The sequence below is a fragment of the Artemia franciscana genome, chromosome 14 (genome assembly GCF_032884065.1).
Source record: "Artemia franciscana chromosome 14, ASM3288406v1, whole genome shotgun sequence".
In the NCBI taxonomy this organism is placed as follows: domain Eukaryota; kingdom Metazoa; phylum Arthropoda; class Branchiopoda; order Anostraca; family Artemiidae; genus Artemia; species Artemia franciscana.
This window is the reverse complement of record NC_088876.1, coordinates 15,819,585-15,842,528: the sequence shown is the minus strand read 5'-3', so window position 1 is coordinate 15,842,528 and position 22,944 is coordinate 15,819,585. Positions and strand designations below refer to the sequence as shown.

The 22,944-nt window shown below is 33.6% G+C and overlaps 1 protein-coding gene across 3 annotated transcripts in view; it reads right to left on the bottom strand.

The window, feature by feature from the left end:
- Positions 1-20,993, bottom strand: part of LOC136035381 (deoxyribodipyrimidine photo-lyase-like) — a 48,650-nt gene extending 27,657 nt beyond the window's left edge. Inside the window, exons 1-4 of one of the 3 annotated variants that reach the window (XM_065717149.1) lie at positions 20,966-20,993; positions 15,907-16,020; positions 10,053-10,307; positions 4,477-4,602 (exon numbers count right to left, since the gene is read on the bottom strand). In XM_065717149.1, coding sequence (XP_065573221.1) covers positions 4,477-4,602; positions 10,053-10,290 — 364 coding nt within the window. In that variant the 5' untranslated portion in view covers positions 10,291-10,307; positions 15,907-16,020; positions 20,966-20,993. Of the gene's footprint in view, positions 1-4,476; positions 4,603-10,052; positions 10,308-15,906; positions 16,021-20,965 lie in introns of those variants that run through there. The other 2 variants (XM_065717150.1, XM_065717151.1) reach the window with 2 other exon arrangements.
- Positions 20,994-22,944: the final 1,951 nt, after the last annotated feature.

The window sequence follows — 22,944 nt, the reverse complement described above, 5'->3', positions numbered from 1 at the left end:
ACTAAAAAAAGGTAAAAAACTAAAAAAAAATAAAAAATAAAAAAAAACTAAAAAAAAGGAAAAAACTGAAAAATAAGCTAAAATAAAGGTAAAAACCAATAAAAAACTAAAAAGAAAAAAAGGAAAAAACTAAAAAAAATTTTCATCTAAAAAACTAAAAAAAACTAAAAAAGGTAAAAACTAAAAGAACTAAAAAAGAAAAAAATAAATGACGAAACTCAAAGAGAAAGCGACCAGGACAAAAGGAATGTTCGATTAGCAATCAACAAAGCACCGGGACACAGGGAGTATAAATGACGACCAGGACATAAGTAAAAAAAAAAACTATCTATATATATAAAAATAAGTTGTCTGTGGATCTGTGGATCGTGGATCAGGTGACGTCACCTGAAAAAACTGGATCAGGTGACGTCAAAACTGAAAAAACTAAAAAAAGGCAAAAACTACAAAAAAAACTAAAAACTAATAAAAAAATAAAAAAGCTAAAAAACTAAAAAAACTAAAAAAAGGCAAAAACTACAAAAAAAACTAAAAACTAATAAAAAAGCTAAAAAACTAAAAAAAAACTAAAAAAAGGCAAAAACTACAAAAAAAACTAAAAACTAATAAAAAAAATAAAAAAGCTAAAAAACTAAAAAAACTAAAAAAACTAAAAAAAGGTAAAAAACTAAAAAAACTAAAAACTAAAAAAAACTAAAAAAAAGGAAAAAACTGAAAAATAAGCTAAAATAAAGGTAAAAACCAATAAAAAACTAAAAAAAAAACTGAAAAAACTAAAAAAAGGCAAAAACTACAAAAAAACTAAAAACTAATAAAAAAAGTAAAAAAGCTAAAAAACTAAAAAAACTAAAAAAACTAAAAAAACTAAAAAAAGGTAAAAAACTAAAAAAAATAAAAAATAAAAAAAAAACTAAAAAAAAAAGGAAAAAACTGAAAAATAAGCTAACATAAAGGTAAAAACCAATAAAGAACTAAAAAGAAAAAAAGGAAAAAACTAAAAAAAATTTTCATCTAAAAAACTAAAAAAAAAATAAAAAAGGTAAAAACTAAAAGAACTAAAAAAGAAAAAAATAAATGACGACACTCAAAGAGAAAGCGACCAGGACAAAAGGAATGTTCGATTAGCAATCAACAAAGCACCGGGACACAGGGAGTATAAATGACGACCAGGACATAAGTAAAAAAAAAAATTAACAAAACTAAAAAGAAGTTAAAAACTACAAAAAAACTAAAAAGAAAAAAAAACTAAAAACTAATAAAAAAACTAAAAAATCTAAAAATCTAAATAAACTAAAAAAGAAAAAAAAAGGAAAAAAATAAAGGAGAAAAACAAAACTAAAAAACGAATGTATATACAGACCCGTACACCGGGATACAAATGACGACCGGGACACAGGGAATATAAATGACGACCGGGACACAGGGACACAACTACAACGGGGACACCGGGGGAAACAGGGGGATATAAATGACGACCGGGACAAAAAAACTAAAAAGAAAAAAAAACTAAAAACTAATAAAAAAACTAAAAAATCTAAAAATCTAAATAAGCTAAAAAAGAAAAAAAAAGGAAAAAAATAAAGGAGAAAAACAAAACTAAAAAACGAATGTATATACAGACCGGGACACCGGGATACAAATGACGACCGGGACACAGGGAATATAAATGACGACCGGGACACAGGGACACAACTACAACGGGGACACCGGGGGAAACAGGGGGATGTAAATGACGACCGGGACACCGGGACAGGGAATGGTCGATTAGCAATCACCATCAACAAAGCTCAAGGGCAATCATTAGAATCATGAGGTATAGATCTGAATACAGATTGTTTTCCCATGGACCATTATATGTTGCATGTTCAAGAGTCGGTAAACCTGACAATCTATTTATATGCAAAGACAATGGGACAGCAAAGAATGTTGTATATTCGCAAGTTTTACGTAGTTAAAACCATATATATATATATATATATATATATATATATATATATATATATATATATATATATATATATATATATATATATATATATATATATATATATATATATATCTATCTATATTCACAGGTGGGACATAGGGACACAACTACAATGGCGCGTAACTATTATGGCGCGTAACGACTTACGCGCGCGGGGGGGGCTTGGGGGGGGGCGCGAAGCGCCCCCACCAACTAGGTGTTGGGGTGGCGCGAAGCGCCACCCCAACAGCTAGTATATATATATATATATATATATATATATTTATATGTATATATTACTACTGCCATGTGACTATCAGACTATCTTCTAAACAAATTAGGTTTAATTACTAGTTAGCTACAGTTTTATTATATAGAAATAATAAACTAAAATTAAAGTAGTTGCAACTAAATTTTGTTTAGCTTACACATATTAAAAATTCAGTGTATATGTGCAAATCTGATAAAATAAATTGTTAGTAAAAATGAAGCATAGAATAAGTAAAAATATATATTGTTAATCTTCATTCTCAATATTTCCAAAGTGAATTTCTTCCTAATTTACTCCTTTTTCTTTTCCCCAGTCTTTCAGAAATGACAAATTCTATTTACAGCCAAGTCAGAACAACAGAATAAATGAAAAAAAACTTTAAACACTCCTGTTTAAAAGTATTTTGATCTCTGGATTATCATATATGAGCTGAGCATCTTGATTAAGAACAGATGAAAATAACATTTTCCGTTGTATAAATGGAAATTATTATCTTCTAAATGCTGAATGCACAAAGTAACCTTTATTCCATGAAGAGTGCTCCGACGCAAGTTTAACCTCAGGAGCGGGCAACGACGACTGTTTCCTCCCCCCTCCCACCTGAAAGACCGAAAACACTTTTGTTGCTTTTCATTCCGTAATGTCAAAATGTCACATACAAGAAAACTAAAACACCTAAAGCCGAACTAACCAGTCGTGACGAAATTCAACAGAACATAGAGAGGAAAAAAAAACAGGAGCCAAGAGCTCATATGGCACTTAAGACGAAATCGGAAGAGCCAACATTTCGCAATGTTATCGTGGTAATAATTTTCTTTAGGAGGTTATCATAAGCACCATTGCGCGGGATTTCTGCCTCTGAAGCCGAATAGCTTTTTCTATAATTTGTTATCGCTTTAAATCCATCGCTTGATTTAGCTCCTCCTACACTTGCTGGCCCATACTATAGCAAATTCCAGATTTAATCACCATAAAACATGATCCAATCTTATATTTTTGGTAAAAGTCCTAGTCAAGGCCAGGCATTTTAAAAAACGTTTGGAAATTGAACAGAAAATTAATACTAAAAATGGCAGAGCAAGAAAAAAAACTTTAAAAAATTGTCTCCGTTAGGACTTAACTCTACGACCTTCGCAGTTTAACACCAACGCCACACCCACTGCGCTATGCAAGCTTGCAAGGAGACATTTTCTTAAATATTTTTTAAAAAAAATTCTGAATTAACTGTCCCTCCATCCCCCCCCCAAAGATAGTCGAATCGGGGAAGCAACTATTTCTAATTTATTCTGGTCCTATCCTTGATATGCCTGCTTCCTTTCATCGTCCTAGCTTATCTGGAAGTGCCCGAACCAGCAAAAATGGGACCGACAGACCGTCGGACAGAAATTGCGATCGCTATATGGCACTTGGCCGACGGGCAAGTGCCATAAAAAAAATTAAAAGAGCTGTATGTATAAATGGGTTGCCTCTTTGTGAGATTTACCCTGATTTTATCATCCATCTTGATATTAGGCTTCTATCTTCCTTATATATTCTTTTTTCTTTTGAGTATGTATGTACTTTTTCTAGGTTCTAGTTTTTTTAAGTACTTTTTCCTCATTTGTGCAGAAATCGTCTTGTTTATTATTCAGGTGAAATATCCACGATATATTTTTCTCCTCAAGTCTGTTCCTTTCCCATGGAATCTACGAAAATAAAAATCTGCTAAATAGATAAAATTGTTTTACTTTTATTGTATGTCCCACACTTAGTGGGGCTTGGAATCTCGTGAACAGTTTAAGATAATCCATTGCGAATAGCTTGTGAAGTGGCAGGTCATACTAATAGGACATTTTGAAAACTAGGGTCTAAACACCTTTAGATATATGTTTAAAACTTCTGGGCATTTGCTCTTGAAATATCCTAACATATATGGCATTTAAGTAGATCCTAAACGACTACACTAGTTAATTTTCTACCTCGCTTATTTTCATGTGATGATATATAGGGACATATACAGGGGCTCTTCCGAACCTACACCCCTAGAAAATGTCCTGGTTTTTCCGACTCAAACAACAATAGATTTTTCTTTAATAGGATGTCTGTTAATCCATAAAATTATGATGATTTAGACGGGATCTTTCTTTTTTTAATCAATCAGGGGGTAAAAAATAAACTCTCGTAAATAATCTTTGCTAAGGAGACTAGAATTCCCAAGGCTAGTCTATAAACTTGAAAATACACTAAAAATTTAGCTCACCTTTTATTAGAAACATGTAATGGCGAATTGTTGCATCTAAGAAAGTTGGTACCAAACAAAAACAAACATGTAATGGCAGTTTCTGTTTCAATGCCAATCGCTGAGCAAAAAGGAAAGCCCAATTATCTGAAAAATTTATAAATAAGAAAATGTTGTAAAATATGATCTTTCAAGACGACATAGAAGAAAAGAAAACATACTTTTATCAGGACGAAACGAAAAGCATTTTGGTGAATAAGCATAAGTACAAACCTTAATCATCCAGTGGTATTGACCACATCAGTGCTTTACATTTGAAGTTTGGTGGAGAGGCATTAGTCCAACGAGAATAGAAGACATAAAAACTCCTTATGCTTGAAGATTAGCTCAAGAAGCGAAACAGCTTTAAACGATTTGCCTACTGCAAAAGCAAAATCGACCTTAATCCTTCTAGCTCGTTTTAAGTCCTTTTTCAAGAAAACAAAACCTTTTCAAGGAAGGACTATTGGTACTTCAAAAGGTTGATACAAGTACCGTGTCTTAAGTAAACTGAATGGCGGAAGGTAAACAGAAAAGATGCGATAGATAGTCTTTTAATATTTCCAAACTAGGAAAGAGAAATAAATACATGGTTAGAAAAGAAAACCACTTTCAGCTTTGGCGCCAACTTCAAAAACGACAAAAAAAAACAGGAATTTATTATTTGTAGTTGGAAAAGGATGAGATTGCTTAAGGACAGCATCACTGGCTTCACGAGGTGGCCAGAGTGGAGGGTGGAAAGGCTTTAACCCCAGCCATAAAGACAGAAATAGATAGAAATTGAAAATCTTGTAGTATTTAGGAAAACATTTAGCTTTTCAAGCCAAGAGAACAACATTTTTCCAATGCAAGCACCCCTCTCCCAACCATTCACTTTCTAAATCTTGATGGTCCCCCCCCCAAAAAAAAATTCTGTGGCTGTTATTGATGGCTAACAAAGTCCTTGAATTTAATTCAAGTTTAATCAAGATGGTTTAGATTCAGATTCAGATTCATTTATTCAAAAATGCATATACATCAAAACCTTCAACTTGCCCAAATGGAGAGACAAGCTCGACTACTGGGCAAGACATATAAACAAAATTTAACAATCCTCATTGATACAGAAAACAAAAAATGAACCACTATTTCATCAATAAAAAAAAACAGTATCTTTAATGAGAGTATTTCAGGTGGAGTAAGTGAAGTGAGGCCAAAATAAAATATGAAATAGAAATTTTTACCAACCGTTCTTGCAAGCAGATTCCATTATGTAACTTTTTAATCGTCTCTTGAACGATCCTTTTGGTAACTCAACAAATTTATTTAATGAATATTTGTTGGCTATTAATGGGATCATATACCGGAGGTTGAAACGGGATCTTTCATTTTTCACCAGAGGTAGTTTGTACGGGTTAACACATCTAGTTATCAGGGAATTTTGATGTTTGGACAGTAAATTCTGGTCAAGAAAGAAATTATGTACATGTTGAATCTTAAAAACCCAACTAGATAATAGCCGATAAGATTTCTGTGTAAGAGTCATTATGTCTAGGAACAGGTAAGAAGTACGTGTTTCAGAGTGGATATCTGTACTCCTCGGGTGTTGTAAAAACTTATCTAGAATTCGAATAGGTTTGTTTTGCAGGGTTTGTAGTGGTTTAATATGTGATTTAAAAGTCAGCAAAAATATAGCTGAGCAATACTGGATGTGTGCATCAATTAGGCAAAAATATAGGATTCTTAGAACCTTATATGAGAATAAAAATTTTAGTCGGTGGAGCAAACCTATATTTCTTGATAATTTTAGTCTCAACAACGAAATATGTCTTTTAAAATTCATGGTAGGGTCAAAAACGATACCTAAATATTTTGCTGTGTATACTCTTTTGATTTCATGAATAGTATCAATGGTAATTTTATCCAGAGAAATATTTTTCAACTTTTGATTTGATCTTCCATAAATAATAATTCTGTTTTAACAAAATTAGGGACAAGTTTATTAATTTGGAACCAAATTGTGATGGATTTTGCAACTTCAATCAGTTTTTCTTTCAGTGCATCTAATGTTGGTCCTTTTAAACTTGCTGCAGTATCATCTGCAAACATAATTGTTAATGCATTTTCAGGAGTAGATTTAGGAAGATCATTTGTATATATTAAAAATAACAGTGGTCCTAAAATTGAACCTTGCGGTACACCGATATTATTATTCGATGTCTCAGACGAATATTCACCATCAATATATACCACAAACCTTCGATTGTGCAAATATGATTTGATTAATTTTAAAGGTACTCCTCTTATTCCTGTATTTTCAAGTTTTTTAAATAGAATTTCGTGATTTAAAGTGTCGAAAGCTTTCTTAATACCAAAAACAATGTGGCTGCTAAACAATCATCATCTAAAGCATCATTAATGAAAATATGTGCTGCGGCGACGGCATCTTCTGTCGATCTATCTTTTAAAAAACCAAACTGGAACTTCGAAGAAAAATTTATCTTTTCCAGAAATGATGTAAGTCTATACTTCATTATTTTTTCAAAAACTTTAGCCAGTGGGGAAAGGAGTACAAGAGGACGGTAATTATTGGGATCTTGAGCCTCACCTTTTTTGAATATAGGGATTATATTAGCCTTTTTCAGAAGATCAGGGAAGACACCATTTTTTATGCTCGTATTTATAACATGTGCAAGAGGTTCATATATTACTCCTGATATTTTCTTTAAAAGATTTGTCGATATATCATCTACTGAAGCCGAATTTCCTCTCTTTAAATCACTAATAGCTTTTTGGTATTCATCAAATGATACTGGTAGCATATACAATGATTTATCTTCGTTTTGGGGCAAAAATCGTGTATAATCTGATGACTCATCCAGAAGATCTCTAACCAATTCTTCACCAATTTTACTGAAATACTTAGCAAATAATTCTGCGCAAACAATTTAGATTGGATTTTCTTGCCACAGTAAAAACAGATGTAGAAAATAGAACGCAAAATATCAAAATGAAGGCGTTGCAGCAAAAGTACCGAAGAAGCCGTTCATAACCTAGGCTTGCACAAAATCTAAACTCTGACAGAAAAGTAGACCTCCCAAGTTACATTCCTTTAAAACATTCCCTATCTTCAAGTAAAATAGAATTAATATGAAAAGAAGAGCTACAGTGTGAGACTTTCTTTTATACTTTAATTGGACTTCAGAATGATTACCAGCTTTCAGAGTCACCTGTTAATCGCATTACTATTGTAAGATAGAGACAAGTATCTTAAGTAAGCAATGGTCTCTGATTTGACGCAGCATACTTGTTCCTTTGCTGAATAAACACGTCATATGACATTATTGGTTCTTACATTTCGTTTTCTCCTCCACTCTTAAAATTAAATGCGAAAAAATGGGTTGCACTGGCCCCACATGACAATCAATTCATTGCCTTGTGACATTAGTATGATTTTATATTGTTTTACACTTCAGCAAATCATATAATAGAGTAATTCGAATGAATAAAGTGGCATTTTTTGCCAACATTTTTTTCCTTTTTCAAAAGAAAAATCCATTCCACAGGAGCCATTTATTTCAAAATACAAAAAGTAAAATGGAATAACTCTGTCCTGAGGCTACTCAGGACAGAGTTACTCAGGAATCACTTCCACAGACCAATTTTTTGCCCCCACAGGTGTCTTATTAAAATGCAGTAATGTTAACCTGTCTTAATAATCTGGTACATAAAAATAATATCAATAAAGGTGATAGTATGTGTCAATGGTAATCTCACAGAAAGACAGTTCTTGAGTTATATAATACTGTTAGTAGCAGTTATGATTTCTGCTGCACTTTCAAGTATTTCTTCTATTCAGCCATGCTGCTCTAAAAATAAGTTTATTATACCGAATTTGGGACAGTCACTTTATTTAAAGTTACTCTATGGAACTGCTCATTATTAGTTTTGTATATAGATTTGCGAGAGATGTAGTGATGGTTATTTTACTCGTCGATTATGGTTTTATTAGATCTTACTCGTTGACCTTTGCGAGTCGTATTTCGTTCTGCATTTAGTTATGCGGGGTTTCAGGAATAAATGAGACACACTAATCAACTAGCCATAGACTTCCCAAGTAAAATTTTGATGTGGTTTGCTGATATATGTCTGCTTAATCCCATATTCGAGATCTCTTCCCACAGCGGCAGAAGCCAATTTGACAGCCTTAGCATCTTGTCTATTCTGACGTGATCATTTTGAAAGTATCTTCAATTTGGCTGATGATTCAGTTTGTTTAGCTGCTGATATTTGGGCAAGGTGATCTGATTGCGTTTAGTTGTTTATTTCAGATGCTCTAAAAGCAGCTCACAAACTAAAGCCAAAGTAAACTGATGATTTCAAATATATTAGTTCAAACAACTCACAAAACTGTACTTAGGCGGTTTCTCCTTTATATTTAATAATCTTTTCTGTGTTTGTTAAACATAAAATACTTCCTTATGCTTTAATAACCATATGATCCTTTGATCACCTATATTATTCCAGTAACAGAGACGTTCTTCGCCCTATAGCTTTGACTTTAACTATGCTAAAAGTGCTACAGCAACAGTAGCTACTTCATCTGAGATCTTCTTGATATAGAAACAATAACCAGTTTGCTTATAAGAAATGCCCTTCAGCAATGTTTGCCACTTTCACTATGTGTGCTGTTATTAAGTGTTGTGGGCTATTCTCAACTTGTCTATGCTTGCCTGGTTGACTTGGACCTGGACCGTTGACTTGGACCAACAATTTGCAAACATGCAAACTTGTGATTCTTGATAGCACAGCTTTTTCAAAATTCTCTCCTGTCAAAGAATGGCAGTAGACAGATTGCCTGCAGATTGAAGTTTCTTCTCGAACTGACTCTATAATCGGTTCAAGAATAACCACTTTTAGGCACTTTTGGAAAATACCAAGATTGAAAGAAGCTTGAACGAGTTTATTCACGGGTGAAAGAGTTGCTGGTAAAATAAACTTGATAAATTTGTTGCAATTTGATCTGGGCCAGATGAGTAAGTGTTGTGTAGAGGAAATCATTCAGATTTCACACTCTGTTACAGGCTCCAGCACCATTGATTTTAGAAAATTCAGGTCTAAATAAGCTTTATAGTTATGATTGGAGGGTGCTGGATATACCTGCATCTAGGTTGGGATGTTTTGACGCTTGGAATTTCTTACCAGCTCTAGTGACGCACCTGCCGTAAAAGATGGCAATCCCAAAAATTGGTAAAACTGAAATTCCTTCAAATAGGGAGGAGTCCATGTACAGATTTCCCCTAAAATTGTTTTTCTTTTCCAAGTTTCGATCCCCCACCTACTCCTCAGAAAAACATTTCATTCCATCTCCTTAAAATCTCTGTTCCATGAATACATCCCCTTGCCCAGAAAATTTGGGAAATTAGGGATAAGAACACTCTTTTAGTTCAAGGAGATGCAATTACCCACACCTATATAAATCGTTGGACTTATCCCGAAATTTCGAGTTTGTTTACCTATGATTTTGTTTCTTTTCTTCTTTTGTTTCGATTACAACGAAAAAATTTTTATGGTCATACCTTGAACTCTTTGGTCCCTCGACATCCAATATAAAATTCCTTTTGCATTTGCAGCAATATCACTTTCCTTAGAAAGCATCCTGCATCTCTTCTTGTTGAATTTTGACTCTAGAACATTGCCCAGTTTTTTTCGTTGTTTGCCAATCTCTTCAATAAGGTCATCTAAACTATTTGGTAGAGAAGAGCTTTTTGCAGCTTGTGAGTCATCAACCTTAGTTTTCTTGGTGGGTGGAGCCATTTTATTGCTATTTACACCTGAAACAAATTGGTAAATTGTTTTATATTTGAAAGTTTTTCTGCAATTGAACAGAAAGCAACCAAAGTAGTCACTAATCTTAGAGTAAACAAGCATCAGCTTATAATCCAAACAGCATGAACATGGAGAGCAGGCATGGAATCAAATACAAATATCCCTATTTAGGAAGTAGGATATACACCATACTCGAGGACATCTGACACAATATAAAATTTAACTACAAGAAATTCATACTTTTCAATATTTAAGTAAAGACCAATTTTATGAAACAATGTATAGACCAATACATAGAAGCAACAATGTTAAATGACGTCTCCGAGCTCAAAACTACAAGATACTGGAGGTGAAGAATTAAATATTAACCATTTTACTGGTCAACAAATCCCATACAACCAATATTTAAATTTAAAAAAAAAAACAAATCAAAATAGGTGAAATTGATTGAAATGGTTCTTTGATTCAGGGTTACTCAGAAAGTATTACTTAATTTCTGTTTATTAACAGCAGTTTGGATTTCATTCAGAAAAAATATTTATTCTGGTAACTATTATGATTATTCTTACTAATAGTTATATTCCATTCAAAATTTGTCTTAGAGGATTATTAGGACCAGTAGTCCATCACCTTATTTGACTGCGTTATAACAATTAAGAACTCTCTTTTCTTGTGGAAAGTATTTATTTACTGGGGTCAATTTAAAAAACGCTTTTCAAAATAATTAGTTTTTTGAAGACGAGTAAAAGGCCATATTAAAACCTAAAACGAGCAGGAATAAAACTTACAATAATTCAATGATAAAACAAACAGAAATTACTATCAATGAAAAGGGACCAACAAAACAAATAAAAACAACGAATAATCAAGCCAAACTTAGAACAAACAGAAATTGCCATAAACAAGAGTAGTGCATATCCCCTCCTAAACCCCAAAACCTGATTTAATAAGGGTTTACAGACAAGAATAATTTTACCCTTCCCCCCCCCCCCTCACACTCAAACCCTCTAAACGGCTTAAGTGTGGTCCGCGTTTTATTTAAGCGATGTAGATTATGAGCTACTACTGCAACAAAAACCCACTGCAGCATTTAGTCACCAAAGGCCAACACAGCTATACACGCTCCTACTCCATCCCAATTTATTCCAAGGTTCCTTCTCAAGCACACTTCACAGAATATTCTCATTTCCCTTAAACCTTCCCATACAAATATATATGAATAGTATGGTTTCATTAGTCAAAACGTCAGAAGAAAATTACCATAATACTCAATATTACTAGAAAAAACTATGATAGTCAACTTATTGTTAATATATAATTATATGGAAGTCTGAGATCGTTATTATTTTTTTAGTTTTAGAATTACAAACAATAAACAGTTTAAAATCTGTTGTTTTCAGTACTCTTGTTTGTGGTATTTCCAGTGGATTTATGTTTTACTTGATTATTCATTTTAATTTTTTTTTGGATTTTACTTATTCCTTGGCAGTAGATTTTCTTCATTTTGAATTTAAATTATTATATACTTTATTCCCACTTGTCATAGATTTTATATGGCTATTTACTTCTTTCTGAAAAACTTATTTCTTTTGATTTTTTTATTTATTCATGCTAGCTATATTTTCACTCAATTAAAAACAAATATTTTACTTAATTAAATCTGAACTGCTTATTACTTCTTAGATATTCCTATATCATAACTGAAGACTAGACAATTTTGACTGACCCTTGATCAAAGAGGCATTTCAATTTATTTCCCCTGTTTTGTGATTTATTTTTTTAAACTTTGGAATGAGTAGCAAAAAATTTATTAACCAATATATAACACATAACACAAGTTCTCAACACTGGTATCTTGCAACTTTGAAGTAAGAGAAGTCAGTTAACCTTGCTGCTTCCATGCAGTAACTAACATTAGTCAATTAATTCATTATTTAAAAATCATCAATCAATCAGAAACATACAAAGAGAAATCAGACACTCAGACAAGTGGCCTCCATTAGCGGAGCTAGGATTTATGCTATACAGAGAGGGGGCAGGCCAGGGCAACCAACTAGCTGAAAGAAAGTCTCAACATGGTGTTAATTTTTAGTAATCTAATTTAAAATTTATCCTTATTTTGTGAAATTGACAAAGTTTGGAAGTTATCAAGCAGTTTAATGAAAGGTGTACAAGTGAAACCTCATTATAATGATGTTATTCCCTGTTCTTGTAAAAAGTGTAATACCCTCCTAAAATCTGTAGTAAAGTTGAAAGACTGTAAAGTTGTAGTAAAGACTCTGGTCTGGAGTCCCAGACCAGAGTATCAAACCTAGTCAATAAAACTAACTTAATATTCAAAACAATTCTAAATCAATCCACATGGCAATTTTTGAAGAAATGCTGAGCAATGCTACAGGATGAAAAATCCTTCAATTGCTCCAAGTTGTAATTTAAGGTAATAAAGTAATTATTTACAATAAAGTAATTATTTTTGAAATAAAAAAAAGATGTTTCTTTGTATATTATACTTCATCAACTGGTCAAAGAGAACCCCTAGTTGCAGTTACAGAGGAAAGAGACTTGGGTGTCATAGTTGACTGCCAGTTAAAGTTTCGAAATCATACTGAAAAGATTGTAGCTAGTGCAAACTCCACTTTAGGGACAATTAAATGAATATTCACAACTAGATCTCTGCAAACAATCACCAAACTATACAAGAGTCTTGTCAGACCAAGGCTAGAAACTGGCATGTCAATTGTATCTCTCTTCTACAAAGTGGACAAGGACATGATAGAGAAAGTACAGAGGAGAGCAACAAAGATAGCAGACAGGTGCCAACATCTTTCTTATGCAATGAGACTGCAAACTCTGAACTTATGCAGCATGACTTACCAAAGAGAAAGGGGTGACATGATTTAACATTTACAAATTGATTCACAACAATCCAATTCATGGTCTCTTCTTCATTGATTCATCACAGTGGACAAGGGGTCATTCTAAGAAGCTCATAAAGGTCAATGCTCAGAGGAGGGAACGCCATCACTTCTAACCAACCAGGTAGTAGACCAGTGGAACTCCCCTAGCAATCATACTGTATCCAGTAAGACCGTCAAAGAATTCTAAGTCTCACTTGACAAGGAGTGGAGCAATGAGGAATGGAGGCTGGAATGGGACACCTTGGAGTCCCAGACCAGAGTATAAAACCTAGTCAATAAAACTAACTTAATATTCAAAACAATTCTAAATCAACCCACATGGCAATTTTTGAAGAAATGCTGAGCAATGCTACAGGATGAAAAATCCTTCAATTGCTCCAAGTTGTAATTTAAGGTAATATCATTAGGCCAGGGCTGATCTCAAGTGAAAATTACAAGTGTTTAACTCTTGTAAATTCAAGGACATAATCTGTGTGCGCTTTTGCACCTTTTACAACATTAAATTGATGTCTCTCAATTTGATTTATTATTGGTTGACTTGATACATCAATCAAAGTCAACAAAACTTTCACATATTTCTGCTGTTGTGTCACTTTTTTCATGGACATATTGCAAGATTATAGAAATATATTCATTTCTACCTAAGTTTAGAGGGAATTCTAGAGCTAATACAAAATACTTTGCTTATTTAGGCTTATTTTAAGTATTCTTGTATTTTATTTCTCATTAAGGAAAAAAGCTCATTTTGGATGGCTTTTCCAATATATGCATCTTGGAAACAAATCTATAAGACATATCTTCATTTTTTATTCATTAGAACTCTTGAGATGTGTTCTTTCATCATGGGATTGAACTTGGCTATGAGTTCAATGGGACCTAAGTACTTTAACTTGAATTTCAGAGTAAATTAAGATCCATCTTGAACTGTGGATTGCTCCTAAGTTGATGATGTGGATGATCAAACATCAAATGCATACCACTGGTGCTTCAAGGGAGCACCATTCCATTCAACATCAAGTAGCTTCTTTAAAGCTTCATTATTAGAGTTTTTTTAGATGTCTACTTTGTAAACTGTTTTGACAGTCCCTCTAAAGGTAAGTTGGTGCTGTAGTAACTGCATAAAAGCAAAACCTGTTTGTGTGCTTTGAAAGGTATTCTACTGCTCCTTTTCTTGTGCAACAATTCATTTTTCTGTTTCAACAAATTTCTTGCAACACTTTATGTGATTTGGAGCCATTTCATGTTTTGTCTTTTCCTTCTTTTTGGCAACCACTGTCATTTTTCCATGATATTATTTATTTTTCAAGATGGGATGGATGTTTCTGGGCTGGGTTGGAAATGTTTACAGTGAGTAGTGTTTTCCTTGTGCACAGCATTTCTTGTGGCTTGGTTTTGGCTGTTTTTGAATGGTGGGTGACAGTTTTTTATTTGAGTGTTTATTTTATTTTTTACATGTTGATTTAGTAGTATAGTTTTCTATATTGAAGAACTACTTTAAGGCTAAGAGCTTTTTGTGGGGCCAGAAGCATGAATGGTGTTTTTGAATTGTCATAAACAAGACTTTAACCATAAAAATACCACAAAATTAACAACCTGAAAATGCCTCTTGTTGTTTCAGTATGTATTCTACTGGAGACCTGCTACTCTATACCTTTACCCTTTGGTTAAACAGGTTTCTGTAGTTTTAACTAGATGAAATTCTGCTTCACCTGAGTAAATTACAATGAAAAGTAGGCCTAGATGAAATAGCACTTGAAATGATTCAGGAAGTGGATAAAAATAGGAAAACAACATGATAGGCAAAGTTTGAATTTTTAGGTTAATATTGTTTTCTCTTTAGGTTGACTACAAAAAAAATTAATTTTACTGATTAGGCTATAATGTTTAAGTTACAGTAGGACCATTCTTACATATTTGGTTGATTTTCAGTCAATTTCAACAGAAAAATAACTTTCCACAATATACTTCAGTCTGTAGACTCATCCCCAAGAGTTTAATTTGTCAGTAATTGTTTGGTTTTGTCACAAGCTGTCAAAAGTGGAAACTATGTTGCAAAGCAGCATAGTTTCTATACTACAACACTTAGAAATGCTAATTCTAGAAGTAAATTCATTTCTGGTTGACCCTCCTCCTCCATGGGACAAACTAAAAGTGCATAAAGTGGGCAGGGTTTTGAAGCCAAGTGAAAAGTTAGAGTTAGACAATTTGAGTAAAAATATATTTTAAGTAACCAACGTGGTTGAAATGGTTCAATTACTAATTCCAGTTATCACTGGTAATTTCTGTATGGTAGGAAGTTGAAAGATAATTAAAACTCTCACACATTCATTACTAAAATAAATGTAGAATGCAGACTGCCCTGCTGCCCATGGTGCTTATGGGATAATATGATTTGCCCTATAGGTAATGTTACCTGTAAGCAAGCCCACTTAACACATTTTTAGTTTGCCCCAAGGAGGAGAAGGGTCAACAAGAAATGGATATGGTTCTAAAATTAGCATTTATGAGTGCTATAATATGAAAACTAGGCTGCTTTACCGCATACTTTCCGGTTTGGACAGCTTGTGACGAAACCAAATAATTACCCATTTTTCTAAACTAGCCTATTCCCTTTCCAAAATAGGGTAGCAACAAGTAGCTAAACTAGAATTTTCCAAGCCAAATGGCACCTTTGAAAATTTCCCACCTTTGATGAAAATTAAGATATCTATAAATATATTGCGTAATGATAAATTAATGTTACATAAGGCAATGTAACATAATAAATATTATTTATTAATGTTACAAAGTATTATATAACCACTGTTGCCAGATTGTCAACGCAGAAAAACGCCCAGGGGTTTTCAAAACAAGCCCGAACAAGCCCCAAAAAATTTCAAAACAAGCCCGAAACAAGCCCCGGAAAATTTTACCGAAATAATCCACTTTTGAGATTCCACTTTATAGTGAGTGCGTACGAAAGCTTGTTTCACGAAGAATGCTATATCTAGATGCAGGATTAATACTGAATTTTCAGTCCAAAGCTATTCTCATCATTTTTTCTTTAAACTTCTGGAAGAGTCTCAATTTTGTTGTTCTCCCCTCAACATTTGCAGGGAAGAAGAATAAACCTACCCGGCAGGCGGGAATACTTGACATTTTTTTCTGCTTTTAAGTTTGAAATATAAAAGAAATACCTTAAGCTGTATGGCAGCCCATAGCTCTGGCCTCTCCTAATATCGAGTTAATCTTTCGTTTCTTTTTTAAGCTGTATGGCAGCTAAATATTTTGAACTCATGTTTTTTTTTTCTGACGCTGAGCTTTTGCATTGACAAACTTATGGTGCGAAAGTAAAACTGTTTACTTGGAAACGAATTCGTCCATAGAATTTTCAAACTCGAGACTTTTGGAATCAAAGATTATGTGTTCAGACCTAGGATCAAAGTTGGACCATTTAATTGTGACTGCAGCTAGATAAAAAAGACAAAGGGGTCATTTCCCAGCCGAGTCCTCAAGGCGAATCCTAATATGTTATTATTCCTTACAGTTTCAGTTTTCCCTCCGAATTTACACCTTTCAACAGAGTTGCCGCATGTCCATGCCCTTCCGAAAGCTATAGCCATATACAAATAAAGCCACTTCCCCATGCCCTACTGCCCTAATAAGTGATATTTTTAATTTGTCACTAAATATTATGTTTTCTTTATGTTTATCTCTTTAGAAACCTATTTTGAAGCAAGATTATTTAATCTAAAAATTACCTTCAGCTACGTGGCAGCTATATATTTTGAACTTTTATGATTATTTCGGATGTTAAGACTTTTAACTGAAAACTTTTTTTTTTCTTGTCACCTAGTTTTAATGGACGCGGTTCTCAGCTATTTCTTAATGTATTGACTTTGTAATACAACAAAAAAAATTCACAAGTAACAGAAAACACAATGAGATCTCTTCAATAAGCAAAATAATTTTTGTGAACAAAACAGAATTTTGGCCAAACTATTACGACAAGAAATACACAGGCTGAATTACTTCTTTGGATAGAATGGTAAAATGCAAAAAAGAAAATAATTGAAGCTTGAAATTTTATAATACAAGGGAAAAAAGCTTCAAGAGAATAAACGCAATGATTGAAAACTCTCAATACTTTTGGTACATTTTCTTAGTACCTCAAGTAAGAAAAATTAAAAATAATTTTTGAGAAATGAGATACTATGTACAGCTTTTGACAAAAAAAAATGCTACAACAGCTGAAATACCAATATATTGAACGAACACGAGGAACTTTTGATTTAAAAAAGCTAACTGCAAGCTAAAATTTCAGCGTCATCACCTTAGGAAAATATGCATATCAAAGGCTGATTATCTTGTAATACAGCATTTTGGTTTTTAAATGCAGCTTATCAATCGATTTCTTTTACCAATCAGGCTTCAACCCGAAGATTCCTAGTTTTGGCTCCACTGAAGGGGCTCATTTTTATATTAATTTCACAGAATCTGAAGAATTCCAACATTCGTTTTTCTTTTTTTTAAACCGATGGTTTCTTATTCAATTCCTATTCGTACCTTGAGGTGCAAATTGAAAAAAAAACTCTTATTAAAAAATAATTTCGTATCTTATTTTCAACATTATTTGCTAGAATAAACAGGAAAACGTAGAATATTAAGCTTTTTCGTTGGATTTTCAATTTTTTTTTTTGGAAAGTCAGCAGAGTGTAAAATATAAAATTCTTTCATTGGAATTCCAAACTAATTGGTTGGACTTTGAAAAATTGGGTATTGGAAAGTCAAGAGAACATGAAATATCAAACTTGTCGCTTGACTTTAAACGTTTTTTGTTGGAAAGTTAAACAAATCGTTGAAGATCATATTCACTTTTTCGATTTTACACCTTTGCTGAAAATTCAGTTATAATTTTTTTTTTAAGCAATTGAAAGTTCAACGTATTTTCTTGTTGGAAATCCATTTTTTTTAAGTGTATATCTACAACTCAAGAAGTTAGAAAATAACACCAAGAGAAAAACAGCATCAGATGAAAAGAAAGCGAATAAAGAGCCAGTTCTGCAATTCTATAGTAAAACCAGTATGTCATCAAGATCATTGTTAAATTCATATCTGTGGTTGCAGTGGAACCCCCAAGCCTATAGATTTCACTGTTGAACTGCAACATTTTTTTAGTAGGCTCAAACTGGGAACAGCAAATACCACACACTGACAACCACAGCCGAAAGACTACTATTGAGTTCAGCATAGGCAACAACATTCGATTCCGAAGTTTGTTCTTCACAATATTCATCATAGAAAATGACCTCTCAACTACAGCATTGCTTATTGGCAAGCTAAGGAGGGTCAATGCCCACCTCGCTAAGTCGCGACATGGAGGAACACCAGCTGGATCAAGATGGTGCAGGACCTTGACCCAGAATTCACAAGAGTCACTTGGAATTTCTCCGCCACAAGCTGATGCCCAGTCAACTACCAAGAGTCTTCTCCACTGACTCTCTAACTCACTAATATTCAGCACTGGAATAACATCCAAAGGCAAATCACTAAATCGAGGACGCAACTGCGACAAACAAATGGTCGGAGAAAGCACTTTCAGTTTCAGCAGAGAATCAAGAGCTGGGGGCAAGCGCTTTAAAACTGCTCTAGCTGCTGTCTTGAGAAATTTGAGGCAACGCAGCTTTACTTCTTCTTTTTTATGACTGGTCAGCTTAGATCTTTCAAGCTCCAAATTGAACTCGTATCCGTAGTCAACCTGGGCTGTAGGAAGGTAATAAATTTCGAAGTCCATATTCACTGTTAATGACACTGCAGACGTGTGCAATATTCTCTGCAGAAGACTTGATACAAACTCTTTTAGCTCTTGAAATAAACGAAAGTGATCTGCGTTAGTGTGTTGGAAAAGGAGGTTAATTCTCTGAAATTCAGCCAATAATGGCTTCAAGAAAACAATATATGCCTTATTTCGTTCATTGAGGTACATATCATGGAGCATTCGGGCAGTGTAGCAACGTTCCTTTTCCTTCGCTAATCAAAAGTGCGCTGACAGCTCAGAATACTGCTCGAGTATGCAAACGACTGCTCTATATCGAGACAGCCAACGGGTATTAGAAGGAACAATCATTTTCAACGGGGTATTCCCATCGTTTATGAGCTGGAACACTTGCTGATATGCCTCTCTTCGTAAAGGACTAATGTTAAACCACTTGTAAGTCTCTGAGAGCATGAACTCCAAATTGCTTGGAAGCTCTCCAACAGCCTCGGAAGCACACAAATGTAGGGAGTGACATACACATTTGAAGAGTTGGAGTTGAGGCAACCCGTCATCTCGTAATAACGTGAACAGTGAATGGTTCCCACCACACATGTTGTTTGCTCCATCTGTCCCAATACCTATCAAATTTTTTAGGGGAATTCCACATAAAGCTAAGAAGTCTTTCAGTTCTTGATGTAAAATCACAGAAGTGGTCAAAGGTACTTCAACCATGCCCAAAGTAGCACAAAGAACTTCCTTCATCTTGGGGCTATAGTATCTCACACAAATACACATGAATTTCATGGTGGCAACGTCGGTCGATTCGTCCAGAATAAGGGAATATCTGCTGTCACCAACATCAGCAACAATCTCTTGGAGACTTTCTGGTCCAAGAATATTCTTGATAAGGGCTGAACATTTTGTTCTCTTCAATTTCATTGCCTTGGAAACTGGTCCAGGAAAAGCAGTCTTGATAATGGTGGATAGGTGGTCAATAGTCATAATCGATGAATGACTCGCGACATGTGCTGCCAAAATCAGTTCTGCTTTACGTGCTTTGACATCGAGCTGAGTAATTCCTAAGAAAAGAATGGGGTTTTAATTCGGCAGGTTAATCTGCAAAGTGTCAAATAATTCCTGCACTGCTTTCAATAGTTACTCCCTTTTAAAAGTGAGAAATAATTCGGAAGAAGACTAAACTGACTTTTTGTGCAAGCTTTGGATAAGCATCTAACGCAAGGGTAAAGACGCCCTACAGGCTGAGGTTGAGGAAAGCCTCATATTCTCAGGTATCGACTTTGAATAAAAAGCTTTGAGATTGTAACATCCAGTTTGTGATATTTTTTTTTACTTCAATCGTTTGAGCTGACAAACCACAGTCTAGGCTACTAGTTTTGCATGTAGTGAGGTCCTGAATATGTAATGAAGATTGAGGCAATATGGATCTTTTCGGCCTTCTGGCCTTTGCCTCCTTACACTCTATATTCACATTCAAAATGAATGTGACATTCAAAATGACCTAGGACAAAAATAGAACTGCAAGGTATTCGTTTGTAACATTTTGAGTGTTCCATGCTTGGGGGTTATGAAGTCCATCTCAATCTATTTCAAACACAATTTCAAGAAAAAAGTATTTGGAGTCTTACCTTTATCCATGTTTTGTAGATGAAACATTTCTATTAAATGATTGTAACTAGTAATCTGCTGCAGTACATATTTCCATGTGATTCATATTACTTATTTTCTTCTTCTTCTTTAGTGAATCGTAGGGTAAACCTTTCCTCGAAAGTTTTGTAAAAGAATGAACTTGAACTTGAAAAAAAAAATCTTAAAGACAAAATTAGAAATATTATTTTTTGGAGTAGAAAAAAGCCCAAAACAAGCCAAATTAAAAAATAATAAGCCCAGTTTTCCGCCCCAAGCCCGCAACAAAAAAACAACCGCCCCAGCCCAGAGAAATAAGCCACCGGGGCTTGAAACAAGCCAATCTGGCAACAGTGTATATAACAAGCATATATTTCTTCGGTTTCTTTTTTGAACAGAGCTTTGGAGATTATCGCTATTGATGGCGAGAAAAGTCTCTAAGAAAATCAGAAAAAGGCAAATAGGCGGTTGAAAACTACAGTTTACCAAATAGGTTTCTATCTGTTCAGCAATTTTTATGCTATCTGTTTATAATATACTTATCCACTTTTATACCTGTTTTTAGATATATTTATGCTTGCTATTGGTATCAGGGGAGGATCCAGAATTTTCTTTATGGGGGGGGGGCGCATAATAGGTTGCAAACAAAGAAATACCCTCAATTTAAAGGGAAGCACGACAGGTGTGTGTTGTAGATAGGTAGTGGAAATGGTGTAAATTTAATCTAAAATCTGGTGATGGTTAAAGTTCAAATAAACCTGTTGAAACTAAAATGGTATAAAAATATTGATACAAAATAGTAAGCTATAAAAACCACTCCACCATAAAAAAAAGAATAAAAAGCTCTTCACCGTATATAAAAATATGATATTTAATATTTTGTGCATAATTTTTTGCCTTTACACTTCTGACTACTCAAGGCGAGTGAGTTAAGATTTTTGTTGTCAAAAACATTGGTCTTGAACCATCTTTTGGGGTCATGCACTATGTGACAATTTGTATAGGTCAAAACCCATTCAGTATGTCGCCTGACTTTCTCGCATCACTTAGTGACTATGATAGTAATGAAGAGTACGAAATGAGGATAAAGATACAAATTGTATATTCGTAATAGATATATTAAACATTAAATGCTAGTTATTTTAGGGGTATAATAAGAAAAATAGAACGAAGAGATAGAAAATCATAGAAGACATTTAAAACGAGGGTTCTAAGCATAGGCGATAAAACATTAACTAAGCACTGTTTCTTTTTAAAAATAATGTTTTAATAAATAGTCTCAACTTTGACTAAACCTTAAAAATCTGCTAATCAAAATTTTACTTTTCATAACAACGTAGCATATCTTTCACTTTTAAAGTTCGATATATTTCGGTTAAATTGGAGAATTAGCAATTTTATAAGAAAAAGTCATATTTCTCTATTTCCACTCTTGCCATTTCTATGTATTACACGAGCGATGTCTACCTCAATATTTTTGTCTACGTTTATAATGGCTAGTCTTGTCAGTCTAGAATCTTGTCAGTCTAGAGCTCTTCGTTGATATTTCCTCTTCTATTCATCCTAAAATATTCGAATAAAGACCAAAATCGTCAGAAAAATATGAACTCTAACAAAGACGCACGTAGGTATGGGCTTCAAACTAAGTATATGAGTCAAAATACTCCTTAAAAAACAAATAGTTATATTTTTGTATTTGGTAGGTATAGATTGATGACTTAAATTTTCAGGGTTTCAAGCTATAATAGATTTCTAACTATTCTTTTTTAATCTTGAGATTTTCCGATATTCAAATCAGACGTTTAAATCTCGATAGGCCTATGTCTGTTGAGCACAAAAAATAAAAATTTGAAATTTGACTCAGATTTTGCATTAAGTAAGAGATATGTCCTACAAAAGTTTCGATTTGTAAACAACTGATCGTGGAAATATGATTGAATGGCATGTGTCAAAATAAGTGTAAAAATCCTCAGCCGCATAATAGCAGCTAAGACAATTTTATGGACAAATATATGCAATCCCTATATAAAACACAACTATATTTTGTGACTATTTGGTATTGAGAGGCTGGGAAATTATGAAGTAATATTGAAGTTGCATTCCGTTTCTGTGGTTAACTCAAGTTGTGTGAATTTCCACTTTTTATCAACATTATATTAGTAAATGTTTGAAAAAAAAGGTCGATGCCGTTCCCTTGATTCAAACTGAGAATTCAGACACCCATCTTTACCAGCTAGATAAAAAAAAAATAAACGTACAATTATTTGCCTTATTTTAGAAACAATTTTTCAAAAATCTATTCTTCTTAAATGGTTACTCCGACCTTTGAAGGAGTATTTCGAC